Below are 21145 nucleotides of genomic sequence, written 5' to 3' on the forward strand. Positions count from 1 at the left end.
CTTATATAAAACAAAAATTAAACTATCACTAACTTAAAACTAATTCATTCTACGATTCATATTATTGCGCACCATCTTATACATCAGGGCAATTGGGGGAGGGTACTTTCTTAAGTAAAAATGCAAATTTATTTAACGGCATGTGTCCAGAGCGGAGTCGATATGCTGTAATTATATCTTGTCGGGACAATCTACTGATGACGTCTATCCAAGAAATATCGCAGGGCTGTGGCTGAATAGTCTTATACCAAATTCCTTTTTGTTTTGTAGTATTCATCCCACATGTCTTTGCATCGTTTTTTAATCAAATATATACAGTCCGTATATAACGGTGAAATTAGGGTTTCGATTCCGTCGCTACAGGCTTGTTTCGCATAGCTGTCTACTCGTTCATTGCCAGGAATATCAATGTGTGACGGAATCCATTGTAATATTACAATTTTACGATTTTCTTTGAACTTTTGCAGGAGATCTAATATAATGTAGGCTATCGGTTTCCTCGTATAGACGAGGTACATCGAACCAAATGCTGCAATGCACTTCTTGAATCCGAAAGTATTATAAATTTATCATAATTTACCGATTGGATGTATGCCATAGCTTCGGATATACCAAGAAGTTCTGCGTGTATGATAGATATTCTCGAATTTGTCTTTACCCGTAAATTAGAATCAATTTGTGGGCCATAAAAGGCAACACCGGTACCATGGCTGCCAAGTGAAGCATCGGTAAATATTTTATAAAAATCTGAGTATATGGAATTTAGATGTCTAACGCATTTCAACTTTAGATCAATAGCGTTATATACACGTTTAGCTTTATAAAGTTCTTGCAATACTGGAATAATGTTTTGAGATACATTAATTAGAGTTTTTAAGGAAACCATTTCTAACTGTGTAATCGAATGAATGGAAGTGTCTTTAAATTTTAAATGTAATGAAATCAATAAAGGTACTTTCCTTCTACTCCAATGTGTAGTTTTGTAATTAGTGATATATCTATCAAGAAAGGAAATCACGTTGTTATGTTTAAAAGATTTTGCTTTAAACCAAAATTTACCATCAAAATACTGTCTACGTATAGTCAACGGAGGTAAGCATAATTCACTTTCCATGACGTGAATGGGGGTCGTTCTCACAAAGCCTCCAATAACCCTCATAGCTTGGTTTTGAATTACATCAAATTTATGCAATTGTGATCGGGTACTATTATCAAATAAAAAGCTAGCGAAGTCAAGTCTACTTCTTGTCAAAGAAATGTATAACTGTCGCAAAAATTTAGGATGAATACCCCAAGGCCCTGCCAACACTTTGAATAATGTTAAAAAAATTTAAACTTTTTGTTTATTTTCGTTTATGTGTTTACCCCATTTTAACTTTCGATCAAGCCACAGCCCTAGATATTTGACATTCTCAACCACTTCCACAGGATGATCTCTTATGCTAAGATTAATCGATTTTCCAATATGACTTCTATCAAAAATACATATTTTAGTTTTATGAGGCGAAACATCCAACCCTAAGTTTTGTAGAAATATCTCAATAGAATTTAGTGCTATTTGTAATTTAGTCTTTGCCGAAGTCATTTCTTTATCTGCCACATATAAAATAAAACCATCAGCATATTGAGAAATACATTACGAATTGCAATCATGTCTGATCCCGGAGCAGTATCTTTAGACTTTATGGCTAATTCCAATTCCTGTCTAGAGATTGGCATTTCTAATTGTAAGTTGCTAGAGTGAAACTTTGGGTGATCATTAACAACAAAATCAAGCGTAAGACTTTTAAGAAGATTATGGGCACTGTCTCTGTCAATAACATGTTACTTTGAGTATCGTCCTTTTAACCATTTCATGCGGAGCCACATCTCAGTTATTGAAGAGACTTCACTGATGGAACTACAAAAAATTTGCCATGATTTGGACTTCGATTTACTTATTATCCTTTGAGCTGTTGAAATTTTGCTTTTTAATATATCTAAATTATTTGGTGTAGGATTTTCTCTAAACTCAACAAGAGCTCGTCTACGTTCAGCAATAGATTTTGAAACCAATATATTCCAATATCGTTTAAATATAAAGTTTTTGTTTGGGTTTAAGTTAATTTTAATATATGGTATGTGTTTGTCTGCTGCCTTATTTAAGCAATCCAAAAAAAAAGTTATAAGCACCTTGTAAATCAGATGAAACTACTGAGTTACCTATGGAAGACTCGAAGAAGCTCGGAGCTATATAATTCCCAGTTTGCGCGTTTAAAATTCCTTTTTTTAATAAAGTTACTTGTCGGTGGACAATAGTTAAAAGATAACTTAATAGCTACCTGATCACTAGTGACTCATTAGTGCTTTTCCAATCGAAGTTTTAGCAATATCTGATGATATCAAAGATAGATCCGGGAAGCATTGTTGCATGTTTCCATTTACTAAACTCATTCTAGTAGGCTTACTGCTATTGTTAAGTGTTATAAAACTACTTTCCATGAGGGATTCAAAGATTTGAGCCCCCCTACTATCTGTCGTGTTGGACCAGTTCGAATGGTGTCCGTTGAAATCACCTAATATTAAAGTTTTGTGATTATTTAATGAGAATAGTTCATCACAATCCGCTAGTGATGTTCGTATTGATGGGGCGCAATATATGGCACAAATATTTTCAATTCTTTCACAATTATTAATCTTTACATGAAGAAACTCTATTCCTGTATTATGTAAGCTAGACTGGTATACCTGCTGCGAGCTAATAGAATTATGTGCAAATATTGGGACTCCTCCATAACCGTCACTCCTGTCTCTTCTATATATTTTGTAGCCTGCGATCCTAATCTCAATATTTGTCGTCAGCCATGTTTCACTGAGGATAGCAATGTGAATCTTTTCTTGCAATAATAATTGTTCAAGTTCAATTATTTTTGGTTTCAAACTACGTCAATTCCACTGCATGATGTTAAGTTTACGAACTCTTGGATCTGGAGAACTAGCCATTAACGATGATATTCTTGAGTATTGGGAATTCCGAAACCTTATTTATACACCATATAACCGCCCAATTCCACAGTACTTCACAAGCTTGCGTAATTTTGTCTTTCAATGGCGTTCTACGTCTAAAAATGATGCGTCTTATTTTCTCTAGTAGCAGCTTAAAAGATAGCGATTCGTCATTTCTTTTGTTGCTAGAGTAACTATTTGAGCACTTTTAAAATTGGGCATCTCCTGGGTATTTATCTCTGAATCTGAAGACATTGTATTGTCACTATTTTGCAATTTGTGTTTCGAGTACCCGCGATGTTCTGAAGTAATTTTCGTAACATCCGCATATGTTTTAGAGCTTAGGTTCGGTCGGTTTGCGTCTCGCTGTTTGATTGACTCCTTTTGAGCCGTAAACACCGGAAAATAGTCCTCAACTAACGTGACTTTGGAAGGAGCTGCGGAAGGTGGCACATATATGATAGAAGCACATTTATAAGTACAATTGAACTCTGCCATCAGTTCCCTTATACGTTTTTCTTTACGATATACAGGGCAAGTACGTAAAAATGACATATGTCGCTCTGAACAGTTAATACATTTATTGTATGTAGTCTCACAATTACTATGATTACCGGAACATTTGGGACAGATAATTTTCTTTGAAGAGCAGAATTTTTGAGTATGTCCATACCTCCAACACTTGCTACATTGAGTAACATGGAATACGTATCGTTCCACCTTCACTTTCATGCCATGTATGTAGATATATGGCGGTAAAGAGGAAACTTTAAAACCAAGACGTATAGCTTAACTCTCAGTCCAGGTAGATATTTGACTTTCTCTTCGTAACAACCTTTTAATTGAGATTATATCTACATCAGACGAAATGCTACCATGTATATCCTTAACATCAACATCTAATTCAATATCTTTTATGGTACCATATGACAAGGAAACTTCCTGCGATTTATAACATTTCCAACCCTTGTCTTGAAATACTTTAGTTGTAACTAGCTTTTCCGCATTCATTTCATCGTCAAATAACACGAAAATTTTATATGGTGTAGCATATTTCACTTTATATATACTGACAATATTTTCATCCTTAAGACATCTTGCTAATTCATTTTTTTTAGGAATTTTATCTCTACTCGTTATACACTTCAATTTTATCTTCTTCTTCTTCTTCCTGGTATTTTTTTGATACTTTTCTACGATTTTGCTTTTTATTTCTTGAATAAACCATCCACGAATCTTCTTCATCCTCCCGTTGACTCTTTCTACGTGCGTTGTTCTGCTCGTAACTCGTGTAATCTTCCCAACCGTCCATCTCTGATATATTTTCATTAAAATGTTCTGACTCCTCATTAATTCCAACTTCGCCCTCTGTCTGTATTTCTGCGTCAATATAATTCATATTATAATCACTACACACAAAATACGGCCACTAGAACGCCCGCTTGTGCGAACCGCACTTTGCACCTAGCCGCCAAACCGGTTTTGTTATCGCCGTACGACAAATCATTCGACGCAACCAGACGCGACCGTATCGCACGGCCAACTGATTTTATATGAATATAGTAATTGTCTCCCTTAAAACGTTTGAGTTTTGCCGAAAATCAAAATACAACAGCTATGAATAAATAAATGAAAGTTCTCTAATGAGTCGGTTTATTTTAACTTTTCTTCATACACTTTATTCTTTTGTTGTGTTAAAAATATTTCAGAATATTTATTAGTACTAAATAAACATTATGGCTAGACTTCCAGATAAATATTTTAACATTAAATAAAATTTTATGTTAATAATTCATTGTTTATGAAAAGCAATTTCTATACTTTTAACTTCTAGTAGTTGTTATTTAAAAAAAAAATATTACGGTGAAAAATTATATATCGGGGATAAATAAAATTAAGTTTTTGATCGTCTTTATATTGTATGGAATGAATGCACAACAAACTCACCTTGCTTACGCTATAATTAAATCAATATCAATCATAATAACAAGACTCCATTAATTTGATTAATTATCATGTATGATGGAAAATTCTCTTACAATGGAATTCATTTACCGCATTGTAGCACTAGTTCCGCGTGTTTCTAAACAACATATGCCGTTTATTGAAGACATGTCTCAACAACAATTTCATCAAATTTTTATGTTTCCTACTTATTTCATTTAAAAACTATGTCGATTTAACTGTTTTTAATAAGAGTTTGTATTAGAATTATATCATGGGGTGATAAATAACAATTAGTTCCTTAACAATAATATATTATAAAGTGTGCAAACCCATTCTTTATTTCATTGTTTTAAAGTATTACGTGTGTAAACCATTTTAATTATTATCATATATGAATCACACATTTTACTTTTAGTGTTACAATGTATTTTTTTTTAATATTGATTTTGATGCAATAACCTTATTTATAGACAAAGAAAAACTGTTCAACTGCCTTGTATTACTGTTTATACATACATTATTTTTTTATCTTATGGTCTATATATATTATATTGCTTTTATATATATTTACTTTTATTTTTTTCTTACGTGATTGTATTTTAAGGATTACCTGGTGATGATCTGAATAGTCACATTACAGACAAATACCTATTTGTCTGTAATGTATGTAAATCGTTTTATTAATTTAGTTGGAATCTTGTTTTAGTGAGGCAAAGAAAGGTTTCTTTATTCAATGTTATAATATACAACACAATTTTTGACAGATGTAATAGTCTTCGTCGAACGCTTACTTACATCAGTGTTAGCAAAATCGTCGAAAATTTTGTATCCTGCCAAATTTGTATTTATGATAATGATAAATTACTACGAGTAAATAATAAATATCGCTTAAAAGTTAAATAACCCGTGGGACATGTGTTCATATGGGGTATATAAACAATAGCGCCCCAGCCAGAGATGTCAGCCAGAGATGTAATTAATTGTAAAACGAATGCAAATTGTATGTACACACGCATTTAATACATTATTTAAACACGAATTACTTATTTTTGACATAAATATTGTGAATCTTTATTTAACAAATGAATACCTACAGTAATTAAAGACGCCAAGTAGGTAGAGTGCAAATAATAACAATTTATTACTCAACTAAAAGATAATATTGAAATGCATACATTAAGCTCATAGCTGATCGTACGTCATGGTTTTCTTTTTAATACTTATTGTAGTAGGATTTAGGAATTTGAGTACAAGCAAACTCGCTTGCAAACATTATACTCTATTAAAACCCTTATTCTTTGATTAACCGTGTCACAACGACGCAACATCCCGCCAGGATAACGCGATGATCGAGTCTATCTGCGCAGATTAAGCTGTTTTGCCGCATTTGACGCTATTTGAACCCGTAATTTATGGAAGAAATTGGACGGAAGATCTCGCTAATCTTTTGCTCAATTAAATACTTCGCACGAAACGAGTTAACTCCTTATAACATCGTAGGAACTCAATAGTATGCAAGATTTTCGCTCAAGTTTATCTTCTAACATAATATACAAAAATAAAAATCGTTCTTAATTCTTTATACCTAGTTCTCAAGTGAATTCAGCAATTCATCCAACCTTTTTGGAGCCCCATATATAAATGATTGCTTTCTCGGAACATATTACTCGTATCATTTACTAGCTGGGATTGAAACGTATATTCAATTACGTTTGGAATGATAAATTGATATTAGTAAACTTTTCATATCAACAATACGATGGTATATTGAAAACAATATACTATTTTTTTAATCAGACATATTAAATGCATACATATAGACTAAAGTAAAATATTTTAAATGTTTATACCATATGTTTGATGTTCTTAGTGTTATTAGAAAACAAAACTAAACACGGTTGCGCCTTACACTAGCATTTCATTAAAACTGTCTTATTTAATTAATGCTAGTGGCCTTGAAAGGGAATAATTAATTTATAAATAATAATTCTTTACTTTTATGAAGTTGAAAATCATACTTATGTATATAACTTCTAAGCCAAGATTTACTACAAAAAAACAAAAACTATTCTTACATACCATTATAATACGCGATAAAGAAATATTAATGCAACTAATTCATCCTTAATAAATAACTGAGGGGCTACGCATTGAAAACGAATCGTAGCATACATACTCAATTCGAAAGCGTATTCCCTTTAATTAGGATCTAATTGATCCAATATCATGGCGACATCATGATCACTAAATGTCATTATACTTTTACATAAGCCTAATTGAAATTTAATACATATTTAGATATTGTGCAAATGCTTTTGTTTGATGTCATTTTTCTCATCGAAAATCGGCAGCTTATAATTGGAATTACTTTTTTATAATAATAATTAATTTTAATATTAGTATTGCTTACGTCATTATTTTCGCAATGAGTTATCCAATGAACCGACTACGCACCGCGTTAATGTAAACGATAAGTAGGATTAAAGATTGTTTGAATGCAAATTTAACGGTCTATTAATATTAATAATTGAAGCTGATTGCCAGAAAATTATTTGCAGTAATTATTTCTAACAGAAAATATTATGCGATACTTAATTGTTATATAAAATTTTTTCGTAGTTTAAATACAAATTCAAGATATTTTTTATCCTAGTTTATTTCCATTTAATTAAAATATATGTGAGGCATTTTGTTCAATAAATTGTTGCCATTTCGTAGGCAGTGACATCATTTCATTGCTGTAGAATTTTCTGGAATTATGACATTGAAACCGTGGCAAATTTTGCCCGTCCACTCTTGATATTAACCTAACACTAGCAAATCAATTCTGAAGGGACCGAAACTAGGCGAAAATTTGAGGAACATTTTTATGGTGAAATTTTCTATCGCTTTCTGATTTTCTAAGGACTAACATTATATGATTTTCAAAAATGGATTTGGTGAATACATTAACACTTCTCAACCAACCAATCTGAGTGGTAAGTTGTATCAGGTCTGGTTCTACCATTATGAAAAACTACACCCTTTCTGTTAATCAAGATGCTTAAACGCCCTTTAACCATGATCTTTTTCGCATGTTCTTGTCGTAGTAATCCACTTTTCATACACAGCAATTAATCATTTCAAAACGGTTCGGTTTAATTACGGTTTAATATCAGAATCACAAATGAGTACACGATTCGATAGATTTCTTTCAGTGAGCTTGCGTGGCACACAAATATCGATCATTTTTGGTTTTCCAGACTTTTACAAGTGTTTAAATTTATAATTGAATATTTTCGATACCATTTATAGGTTTTAATAAAAAGCCATTGTTCTAAGAAAGTCAAACATTTTTGTTTGAGCACCGATCTCGACAAAGTCAGAATTACGGGCGGGCTTTGGGGACCTACAAAAGTGAATTTATGAAAAAAACCGATGAGATAACTTTTTTATATAATATATAGATATAATAAAATACAAGTATGATTCTATGTAAGCACAGTATACCTACAAAATAATGTACGTACAAAAAAATTGACCCGCAATAAATTAATGACAAACCCTCCTTTGTCACTTTAGTGCCTACAGATATCTAAGTCTAAGGTGGTAGAATTATGACAATCAATAAGAAAGTGTAATGCTATAATGATGAAATTTTGTTTAACTGGTACTGGAATTCGTTGTTTCAATTGCATTCTGAATTTATCCCAAAATATACACCATCCGCTTTGAATATTACGTCGGTTTTATTCGGGATTATACCTCTTTTTATTATATAAACCTGAAGTTGCGCAGAGTTGCACCTGTCTTAGTTACGAAATGGACAATCCACGCGCCTTCCAATCGACAGCAAGAGTTTTCTTCGTATACCTCCCTTTATTGATTTCACTTCTTCTAAAATGCTAAGAACACATTACACTAACACAATATGCAAATGCCTCCATTACCATGGCTAAACCAATTCAAGTTACAGTTCCCGAGACTTAAACCTCACTGAGATGCGATATTCACTTAAATTTAGCAAGGGTTTTCCATCAATTTATAAAGAAATTTAAAACACTCTTATAGACTACTTTGCTGGACTTTTTTCTGGTTCGCTCTCTTTTTAGATTAGTATTACATAAGTGCTGTTAAATTATATATACTATACAAAAAGCCTTCCTGTAATATTATCAATTATATTCCGTTTGAATGTAAAAAAAAAAACTGAAATATCTTTCGGTAAAAATGTTCGGTTTCAAATATCTTGCTTTTGAACGGATCAAATGATTTTAAAATAATTATTGCATAATGTTATTAATTAACGATTGTTTCTTGAAAACTCTCATATTCTTTCGATTTAAACCATAATTATAATAATCGATGACATTGTTTATTATTTATATAACACATGATATAACAGCATGAAAGTTAAAGTGCACGACGTGAATATTTGTTCGCGATTAATGAAAAAACAAAAACAAAAAAGGTATATAAACAAAGAAGGATTTATTCCATTATATTTACATAATCGTGTAGCTAATCAGCATACATAATCTCACTTTTCAATCAAAAATCAGATATGAAGAAAACTGATTGAACTTGAAAATTGAACAGAATTGAAGGATTGATTCCACGTCAATTATTGAACTTTTATTTGTTTAATATACCTCATGCATAACATTATGAAGCTGTGAGTGTGAATCATTAAGTATTCTTCAAAACGATTCAAAACTTTATAGACAGAAATACATTAAACTTAGTAACATTAACCACATTACATTCAATTAAAATTTCATCTCTACCAAACTATTACAGTCGCCTAGACTAGACAATATTCATCTAGATCTTACCATCATGGGACGTATCAAAAATACGCTTTAACTTTTTATTTACATTTATTATATCTATGTACCTTGTTAATACAAAAAAAATGTTGTTTTGTATCCTGTACAGATTAAATTTAGTATTTTCTCATTAACATTAGTAACTTTAACTTTTACTATCATATTAATTAAAATAGCATCAAAACATTAATTGCTATTAACATTTGACCTCATGCAATACCAGTGGGACAATCTGCCAACTTTGAACTGCTTTTTACCACAGACAATAACTACTCGTACTTGGCTTGTATTTTTAGGAACCACGTCATTGGGATGTTTATTTTAAATCCGCACTAGGTCAATATTAATAGACCGGGAGACAATCGGTTTTTTTAAAGACTTTATTATTAATAGTTTACATAAACTTCGTTTAGAATTTGATCATGGAAATTTGATATTCAGTTTTAAATTTCTCTATAAAGTAGATATTACGACGTAATTTCATTTGTCTTATTATATGACGATCTTCGAATAAAAATAAACGAATATTTAATATTTTGAGGTTACAACAATTCTATTATGTATTATTCTCTTCAACTGTAAGAAAATCAGCATAACATATAGAGAACACTGTTCATCACCATTTGTCGAATAAAGGTGTAACGCTAATTTTAAGATATATCAGCAGTAGCATTACTAAGGACTCTCGACTCGACTCTGATACAGACGAAAGGATCTCGTGAAGCAATAGTGATTGAATTATAGTACATCTTTATTTAAAAAAATATTTTGACGTAAATAACTCGTGCGTAATCAGACCGGGTATCTAAAACAAAACAAATAATAATTATTTATCAGCGTATGAGTTCAAAGATGCTTGTAATATTTTATCTTGAACTAGTAAACAATGGTATAATTACAAGTAGGATTAATTACGTATTAAACACTCGTGATTGTATTTTTAGTATATAATAAGTAAAGACGATAAGAAAAAAACAATAAAAAAAAATCGTAATAATTCGTGGGCGTGTTTGTAATAAACAAAGCGTACCCACAATGCAGATACAGATTTGTATCATTAAAAAATTAGTCACTGATCTTGACTGAATTGATCACTTTATTCATACGACATTTTTTAATTAGATACTCCCCACTCAATATATGTTTTACCGCCATGCAGTACTTAGTATAGTTGTATTCCGGTTTGAAGAGTGATTTTAACTACAGGCACGAAGGACAACACCTAAGTTCACTTGGTCGTTGGTAAACAATAGCAAAAATGTTTATGGGCTGTGGCTACCGCTTACAACCATACGGCTTGTTTGCCCGTTATAAATTAAAAAATATATATTTAATTAATGTAGATAAAAACAAATATGTACTGATATTCTGCCTGTTTGTGAGCATATCACGCGAGAATACGTTATGCTCGGCACATAAAAAAACCGATTAACACATCAATCATTATTATTATATTTACTAAAGTTTTAGTGAAAAGATGCTATATTTAACAAATGAGATAAACTAACTTGTGAAGTGAAATCACTTAGGATCTGTTCAAACTACGATATAGTAACAGTTTTGTACGTGCGTTAACAATTTTCGTGTCGGTTTCAACATATCACGTGCTTGTAAACGTTGTACTTATCACATTGGGCAACATTTTCCCAACTTATCTCTCTTTCTTCGTGAGATCAATCGATCAATGTATTTTATCAATCAAACGTATTGATTGATGTTATCAAAGATAGTCACTAAGCAACATGAGGCTTCTGTAAAGCAACGGAATTATAAAATATGTCATGTAGTTTATATCGGGATGAAAAGAATGTAAATTATCTTCAATATGATCCATTTTTCTTTTTTTTTTTGTATTAACTTGTCAATGACATCACAACCATTACAACCACAAATAATGACAAAACTCTTAAAAAAATATCCTAATAAACCTTTTTCTGAACTTCAGTGTATGTATTGGTTAAAAAAAACCTTATTTCATGGTTTATTTACTTCTTGTAAGGAACAATAATAATTCTAGATATTTTGAAAAATATAATATGTAAATATAAATTCGATTCGCGTGTTCTTTCATAAGGGTTCACGAATTTTGAAAGGTTTCATAATAATTAATTATAATGTTTGAATTTATAATAAATGTTTTATTACATAATATCGATATTCTTATTTGAAGCACACTGTATATTCGATAACAATGACGCTGGCATCACTATTTAAGTCATTCTAGATATTTAATATTCAAATGACGTATATGTAATAGTCCAGAAGCTAATGAAAAAATTGATGAAAATCTAAAATCTTTATTTATCGGCTTTAAGTAGAAGACTACTGAACATTTCAAGTATAACACCAAACAAGATAAGCAAAAAATATACGTTATTTTTTTACGAATGTGTATTTAATATTTTAAGATAAGATAATTTATACAAGAATATTAATGTCAAAAAATGTTTGCCTTGTGTTTTAAAAATATATAATATTCTCGTTAGCATGAGGTTGAATATTTTATAATAAGTATCAAAAGTTATTTTTGTATATTTTAATTTTAATGTAAATAAATTATCGATATTGTAATAAACTCAAACGAATATGAGTGAAAGCCTGGTAAAATAGGTAGGTCTCAAGAATTAAATTATGTTTCCCTATATTCTCCCGGACCATATCCATGTGGGCGTGTATACAATATCAATTGCCACGTGAGGGGTTATCTAATATCAGCCTTCCCAGCAATATGAGAGCTTATCACGTATATTATGAATTTGACGTATATTTAATAGCGCGAGTCTCACTACGCCAAATGTAACTACAAGTATTACGAAGTTATTGAACGTTTTGCCTTTTTCGTTATTGGACAAAATTTTGCAAAATTTTATTGTATACAAATTTACATAGTATATTGGTATAATAAATTTTGTTACTAATTTCATTGAGTTCCTTTGAAATTGGTTGTCAAATTGGAATGGGCCGTATTGTTAAAAACAGACGTTATGGAATGGAATGGAATAAAAAATATTTTTTATAAGATATAGAATAGTGTGAATTTACAATAAAGTTATATTTAAAGTAACTGTAATAAAAAATAGTATTGAATTTATTGAAACGAATTTAACGGGTACAAATAATATTGTTCGATTATTGTTTTAAAAACATTCAAAAGGAGATACCAATTTTAGTTTTTCTAATATTTTTCCAATGCGCAATACATTCTATGGTTTTCGTTTGTCATGATGCTTATCATTTTCATTTCTATAATTCCATGTTCTGTGATTCTGTTGTGATTGTGTATGTATTCGTCCGTAGGTACTCTATTATCCGAATTGAACGGACGTATGATTAATTGAATAATGCCCTATATATTAGTTTTTATTGTTATATTTGCTGCCCTCGTTTCCATTTTAATATACATATCTTATCTCTCTTCTGAGTCAAAAAAGATTTGACTGGAGTGAGATAAAAACGGCAGAAATCAATAGTCGATATTACTTTTTTACAATTTTTACTCTTATTACGAGCACTAGCGTGTTTACTACCCTACCCTACCCTTTCTTTACAACCAAAATACACGAAAATTTCCGATCGCAATTTCGATGTTACGAAAGCCAATAACAGACTTTCTTTTTTTTTTAATTGCACAATATTTCCAAATAACATGACTGCGTAGAATATTTAAAGCATGATAACTTTAACCGCTTAACGAGAATATTTTATTTCTTATCCAATGACTTAATGTAGTTTTTAGAACAAAAAAATATATTTAATCATTTCCCTTTTGTTTTTCTCAAATCATCTCTCTATGATTTGAAGGGTGAAATTGACAAAGTTCAAGGTATGAGGATGTGCTGTCCTCATTGAAGAGACACTAAAAAGGGTCATCCATTTTAGGCATTCATTTCATTGCTAGTCAGTAAAGATTATAAAGATCATAAGTGCATTTGAACTTTATTTTAAACAAGTCATACACAAATCGATAGTACTTTGAACCTTTATAGTTAATTTTTATATCAATAATATTGCATAAATGTATTGAAATATAATCGTTCATAGATTTTGATGGAAAAACGTATATTAATAAACGTTATTGTGATCATAACATTAAAGGATACGTAACGTGCTGTCTCGATCTATTTCAGTGAGTCTTCCCTTTAAATTTCACCTTTGTCATTGTTATATTTTAAATCCATTTACTTTTTATTTTTGGATATTAACCCGACAATCGACATCCATTTTTTTTTTTCGTCCAATGTTTAGACAGAGTTAAATCTACGGCGGTCAGGGGCGGACGACTCACCAAAATGAATAATAGATACTCACATTAAAAGGGTAAAGCGTAGAGCATTTTAAAGTAAAATATATTGTTATTTCTGTGAAAATACGAAATAAACAACCTGCTTTACTCGCAAACAGCTAAAATACTTTTTTTTTAATTGCACTAAAAACGGGCGATCAATCTTTAAGCAATATTATTTGCTTGACGGGTTACCCGCTTTTTCTAACGCAAAAATATTTTTAAATTGCGGCTTCAAATAACAACTTTTATATTATATTAAAGATTGCAAATTAAAGTGCAGGCAAGCTGCATGTGATGTATATGTCTATTATATATGTATAACATGAACATACACACACTAACACAGAAATACACAGAACGCTATTGAGCCACTAATAATTATTCCTCCTGACATCTTTCACGGCGTTCGTAAAATTATGAGACTGTCTACTCAGTGTTACCCGTGGAAAGCTGTGGTGTGTCACTAGAAATAATATATAAATAACTACTTGTTGCACGCGGCTTCGCTCGTGTTATAGAAGTTGATCGACAAGTGTTAGACATAGCCTACTCTCTTCCTTGGAGTCCAAGCTTGCCTTATACCAAATTTAATAAAATTTGGTTAAGTGGTTTGACCGTGATATACCAACAGAGAGACAAAAAAACAGACAGAGTTACTTTCTCATTTATGATATAAATATAGATAAATCAAATCTGTGTGTTTATCAGACATATAATAGTTATTGTATATGTTATTCGTTCATTATCTTAATAGAAAAACTGAAATTATATTGATTGATTTACAACAATTAAAAATATACATTACGAAGTTAAAAAGAAATTAAATTACACTATGGCAGTACAGTACAATTAAAATATATACCTAAACAGCTTAGAAACCAACAAATACTAAATCCACGCTTTTTATCTTTAATATAATCTTGTATTGAGTAATATGCCTTATTTATCAATATATTTTTATATAGGCCAAGTTAAAAATAACCGTTGAATTTTATTGTAGAAACGGACACCGTGCCCCAGGAAGAATTAACTTTGCGAAGTTGTAAGCTATGTGTTATTAGTTTATATTTCCTCCTCGTGTCTATACATTGATTGTCACCGTTTTTTTCGAAAATATCTATATTATTGTGAATATACATAATATTGTTGTACTTAAACGTATTGTAAAGCAACTGTATGTATACCGACTTTATTAAAAACATCCCGTAAGTCTCGAGCTTGAGGTAGTGTAATAAAAGAACAGTAACTGCGGGGAATTGGCTTCCCGCCTATTTAGGACAAGTTTTAGATCTTATGTATATAAACATTTCACTAGAAAAATTATTATAACAAATTAAACACATGACTCAGTGATGTTTGCTCGAATTTGGGTCCGCAATATTGATAAAGATCCATGTTTTCTAAGCAATCGCGTACAACATGTTTAGTTAACATTTATCTGAATCACATGATGAGAAATATATTTGATTACTAAATGCAAATATTTATTAACATAAATACCACTGCAACGTTTAATTTATTTTCTTTGTTGTTTAATTATGGGGATCTTGTGTAAGCGTCTTCTTTTGTTCGTTTGAAATAGACCACAACCTATTGTATAAGAAAGAACACGTGGTGTCAGTTGCTGTCGATATTGTGTTTATACTATGCCACGTAGTGTCTATCATGTTACCCTAGTTTATTAAAAGTCTGTCACGACGATAAGAGCACATCAAGTGAATCAGATCGAATGCCACAATGAAGAGTGAATCATTTTTGTCCCACATCTTCATTTGCGTCATCTATTTCTACGATTCAATGACTTGTGTACGATTGTCAATTGTTTGAAAGTGTTTTCGATTATTGATTTATATCGTACCCTTGAACATCGTATCATTTGAAGGTTTTGGCAAGATTCTTCGTGTTTAGTCTTATCAAGTTACGTAAGTCTAATCGAAACCAAACGATCTGTTTGTACATATTGAGGTATATTCGAGATTTTCCAATCTATTTTTAAAGTCTATGAAGTAACAAACTAACAAAAATAGTAACTTTAAAATCCCATCGTTAGACACAGGAATCGCCGATTACGTGGAAGTTTTAAGAGGTTATTCATTCTGCAATTCCAAGCTCTACAATTTAGATGTATGTACATACATACATGCGACAGAATTCCATCAGAGGCATGCTAGTTTCTTCAATATCTTTTGTCACCGTTGAACACGAAGTTTTCTTTTAATTCGAATTAATTACATATTTTTATTCAAAATAAAAGTGTATATAAAGAAAAATTTAAACGACAAAAATCTTGATATAAATACAACATAGTTTTATTCACTCGAAACGTAAACGAAAAAATATATTTAAATATTGATATTTAATATTGTATCAAATCTGACTGTATAACGTACCGAAAATTATTAAAATTTTGACCATTAACATTGTAAATATCGCTTGTTCCAGCCGATGGCATGACCTATTCGTTCGGAGTATTCTATGCTGAGTTCCTGACCTACTTCAATGAGGGCAAAGGCAAAACTGCGTGGATCGTTTCTATCCTTGTCGGGGTCACGCTAAGTTCAGGTAACTATATTATAAATTGATCGAAAATAGCTTTCCCCTATCTCATGTCGATTTAAGATTAACATTATTTTCGTATAGCCGATAACCAATACCTTTTATTTTACTATATGAGATATTTCACAGGGATTTTTTAATATTATTAAAATTTAAAATATAATAATTCCGTCAAAATTCTAACAACATTTATCATACATAGTATTTTAATCCTAAGTTAATATAACTAAGCTACTTCATAGTAATTTAAATTAATTCGTTTTACTAAAACAAAAGATACTTTGGCCTGCTGTAGTCTGAAAACTATAATATTATGTTATTCACAAATCTATGAGATTAATATAGTTTACATGAATCCCTTTAACAGAAACAAAACTTTTCCCTACGTAATATTAAATATAACTTAATTAAAACTGAAAACCAACTTAATAATATTCATGAAATAAGACTTTTTGATGAAGCTGGCAGTTAGCAACGCCGCTCGGTTCCGAGATAAGCTTTTAAGTAATTATGTGGGAGACAAATAAACTCTCGAGGTTTCAAACTCATCAGTATTTTAAATATTGTACAAATAAAGTCTGTATCTCAGTTAGATACCTTTTCAAAACAGTAATGATTAATTTCAACATAACAATTTTACGCCGTCGTGTGATGAATGTATGTTTATTTATGTTTATAATAATAAATAAGTTAACAAAAACGTATCTATTATAGAACTTTTCTTTTTTCTTCGATAATAATATTTTTATTTTATATATTCTCTCACTAGCCATACCGACATACTGCTATAGTTACATCAGATTTTACCATAACGTGAATTTAATAAATGTTACTGCCATTTATTTATTGTCATTGAAAAGACTTAATTTTTTTCTTTTGAAGGTCCAATCTCAAGTTCGTTCGTTAATCGTTGGGGATGTCGTTCAGTGACGGTAGCAGGGGCGCTACTATCTGCCGCATGCGTGACGTTGTCCGCTTTTGCAAACAACGTGACAACCCTCATTTTCACGGTCGGCATCGGAGCTGGTGTCGGATTTGGCCTCATCTATCTACCTGCTATTGTTAGTGTGACTGTGTGGTTCGAACGTTACAGAAGTCTTGCTACGGGTTTGTATTCCATGCCTATCAACATTACCTAATCTAGTTTTCAATCAATTTAACGAACTAAGACAATTATCACCTAGACTACTTTTGGAAACTTCTTGATTTGATATACTATTTTACTTATGTAAAGATATTTGATTTCAAATGTATTTACTTTCTCCAGGTATAGCGGTATGCGGATCTGGTTTGGGAACATTCTTGTTTGCACCTATAACATCAGCGCTTATTTCAAATTATGGGTGGCGAGGGGCGATGGCACTTATTGGAGCCTTTATACTTAACTGTATTCCATTGGGACTATTGTTCCGACCAGTACCTGAGCGTCCAAGAACACCTGTTACTGAACCAATGTTGCCTAAGATAAATAAATCACCCCTAAAAAGATCACAGAGTACAGAACAAGTTGCGCGGGCAAATGGAAAACTTGAAGATGACGTCGCAAGACTAACACTCTCCCAACCTGCTCTAAACAAACCGCACGAACAAAAGCACCATTCCCATTCGCGACACGGTAGTGGTATTATGCAACGACCAGATGTACTCTATCAAGGAAGTATGACCAGTCTAGCTAAATTCAGAGGAGCATCACCAGACAGAGTTCAAATTTCAATAAAAAAAGAGGAACGTGAACAGAGATGTGGATGGTTACCGTGTTCTCAGGAATCAAAAGCAGCTCTAGCAGAAATGCTTGATATCTCTCTTCTTGTCGATCCTGTATTTATTCTATTCTCGCTATCAAATTTTTTGACTAGTATAGGTTTTTATATACCATACGTGTATACAGTGCCTATGAGTGAGAAACTAGGAGTGGAAGACCCAGCATACTTAATTTCAATAATTGGTGCATCCAACTTAGTCGGTCGGATTATTTTAGGGTACATTAGTGACAAACCTTGGGTTAATCGTTTGTTAGCCTATAACTTATGCCTTACTATTGCCGGAATAAGTAAGTATAACAAAAATTTACTTCTTCTCTTTCTTCTTTTTTCAACAAAGAGTTAAACAAAATATATCTGTTTTAGGTACTGCAATGGCAATGGCCTGCTGGGAATTTTGGGGACTCGCACTTTATGCAACAACATTTGGTTTTACTATTGGTGCTTACGTCGGTTTAACTTCTGTAGTATTAGTTGATCTTCTTGGTATAGAGAGGTTAACAAATGCGTTTGGTCTCCTCTTACTATTTCAAGGAATCGCCTCACTAATTGGACCACCTTTTGCAGGTATGGTTCATATTTATTTGAGTGACTTACTTTATAAAAACATATGTTTTTTTATTCAAATCACATGATATTCATAATGGCATAAGTAGTAAGTAATTATTTATGACGAGATATGAAGTATCTTAAACCAATATTGGACCAATCTTAATACTATTTAAATCTTAACTATTGTTTTTCAGACTTGTTTTTTATTTAACCAAACTTGACTTACATGTCTCATAGTACTGACAGGATGTTTATTAATTGAGACGTTTCATTATTTGTTATCAGGTTGGCTGTATGACACGCTGGAATCATACGCGCCGGGATTCTACGTAGCTGGCGGTACGATATCCGTTAGCGGTCTCATCCTTTTCTTTATACCAATGTTAGAGAAACGAGTCGCTAATCGGGATACGATGTTAGAGCAAATTTAGCAGGATGCGTTTAGAGGGATGAGATGCGATTATCCAGTGATCGTACTCAACAGCCCCTCGACACCTTCCTCCATGGGATCCACGGAGGATACCTACAGCAACAGGGTATATACAACTACAATCGTAGACGAATATGTTACAGATAATTACGACGCAGATAATAACGAATATGTAAATAGCGATAGAATAGATGAATGCGGTTTAGTAATTAACGTAAATCAAACTCATTCCAAAGACGATGTGAAAAGTGCGTGTGATAATTTTGATTATAAAGCGTGTGTAAGACAAGATGAAGTATAAGAATTATAATAAGTTAAGACGCAAAGTGTTTATATGAAATCCAAAGAACTTCAACAAATTTATACACTTAAAGTGTTATATTTAATTAATCTTATATACATATAATATTCTTTGTTTATACTTATTAACATTTTAATTGTAAAATATTTAATTATTCTAATTAATAACTCCCGAAATGAATACAAGCTTAACAAGTTTTTTATTTATTAAATACAAATAAAATATACTGTATTAATGATTTAAATCATACTCTATGTATCCTTAATATTATATGTTCCTGTAATAATATTAGGAACCAGTGCACTTTACAAATATTGAATGTTATTATATTTAATATACTAAACTAGACATGTGTATCATAAAGCTGTTTTACAATTGTATATAAATAAATAAATGTAAATAACGCATTAAGGGCCTTATTGTGGACCAAATGTGGGTAGAATGCTATTGAGGTTCAAATAACTGATTATATGATTTGTAAAATGTTATCGCTAGTCGATTAAATCTTCGCAAACAATGTATTAATAAGCTATTTAATTAATAATCATGTTTATTTTTTCAAAAACTTTTCAAACTCGATATGTATTATAGTTAAAAATATCGGACCTTCACTTTGCATTGTGTACACTACATTAGACTGACTTATATGAATATACGCAATCAATACTATATATTATATTTTCTACAGAGCAGCGCGATTCTTCGTACAAATTTTTAAATTATAATAATATCGATTTTAAAATTAATCACGATTGCAATGTGAATGAATGTTAACTATGACTTTGATTATTAAAGTTACCACAGCAATTGAGTTAATCTTTTAATTAACCTTTTCAGAATATTTTGTTTTTGTATATACAACTTTTATAATCGTAATAAGTTAAAATGCATCATTCATTATTGAAGACATCAAAACTCACATTGAAATCGCTAGTAAATATTAAGAAGTTGTAAATGAAACATTAATCGATAACCTGTTCATGATGTTATAACTTATTTTGATACTGTGGCTCACTGTGAGAATTTAAACTCGCCTTCCAGGGAATACCACGTGTATAAAAAATACTTATACCCTCAATTACATTTACATTAAGATTAATTTATGATTATTTATTATTCTAAACTTGAATGATGATATGCCAAATATAATTTATCAATTCACAACAACACACTTACAAACTTAAACTTAAACGTTAACATTTTTTTAAACCCAAAATTTATTATTTTTATCAAAAAAAATATCTTCCTTACAATTTTTTAATTTGTTGTTTCATAATGCAGCGACTCAATATTTATATATTTATTTTAACTTATATAAATAAACATAATATTATTAAAAAACCTACGAGTACCTACAAATAAATATTACACAATTTGTAATAAATCACAAAAAAAAAACAATTTACATAAGGACTATACGTTTGATAGTTGACTGAAAAAACATTTTTAATATTAATTCAATGGAATATGCATCGTATTAACTTATACATATTGCACTAATACATCGATTCTTAAAGCTAT

At 31.0% G+C, this 21145-nt stretch overlaps 1 protein-coding gene across 2 annotated transcripts in view; it reads left to right on the top strand.

Moving 5' to 3' along the window:
* Positions 1-20435, top strand: part of LOC113394278 (monocarboxylate transporter 12) — a 36346-nt gene extending 15911 nt beyond the window's left edge. For both annotated transcript variants that reach the window (XM_026631525.2, XM_026631523.2), the window contains exons 3-7: positions 16468-16587; positions 17464-17688; positions 17849-18631; positions 18708-18908; positions 19179-20435. In XM_026631525.2, coding sequence (XP_026487310.1) covers positions 16468-16587; positions 17464-17688; positions 17849-18631; positions 18708-18908; positions 19179-19324 — 1475 coding nt within the window. In that variant the 3' untranslated portion in view covers positions 19325-20435. The remainder of the gene's footprint in view (positions 1-16467; positions 16588-17463; positions 17689-17848; positions 18632-18707; positions 18909-19178) is intronic.
* Positions 20436-21145: the final 710 nt, after the last annotated feature.

This window comes from Vanessa tameamea, chromosome 4 (assembly GCF_037043105.1).
Source record: "Vanessa tameamea isolate UH-Manoa-2023 chromosome 4, ilVanTame1 primary haplotype, whole genome shotgun sequence".
Classification (NCBI taxonomy): domain Eukaryota; kingdom Metazoa; phylum Arthropoda; class Insecta; order Lepidoptera; family Nymphalidae; genus Vanessa; species Vanessa tameamea.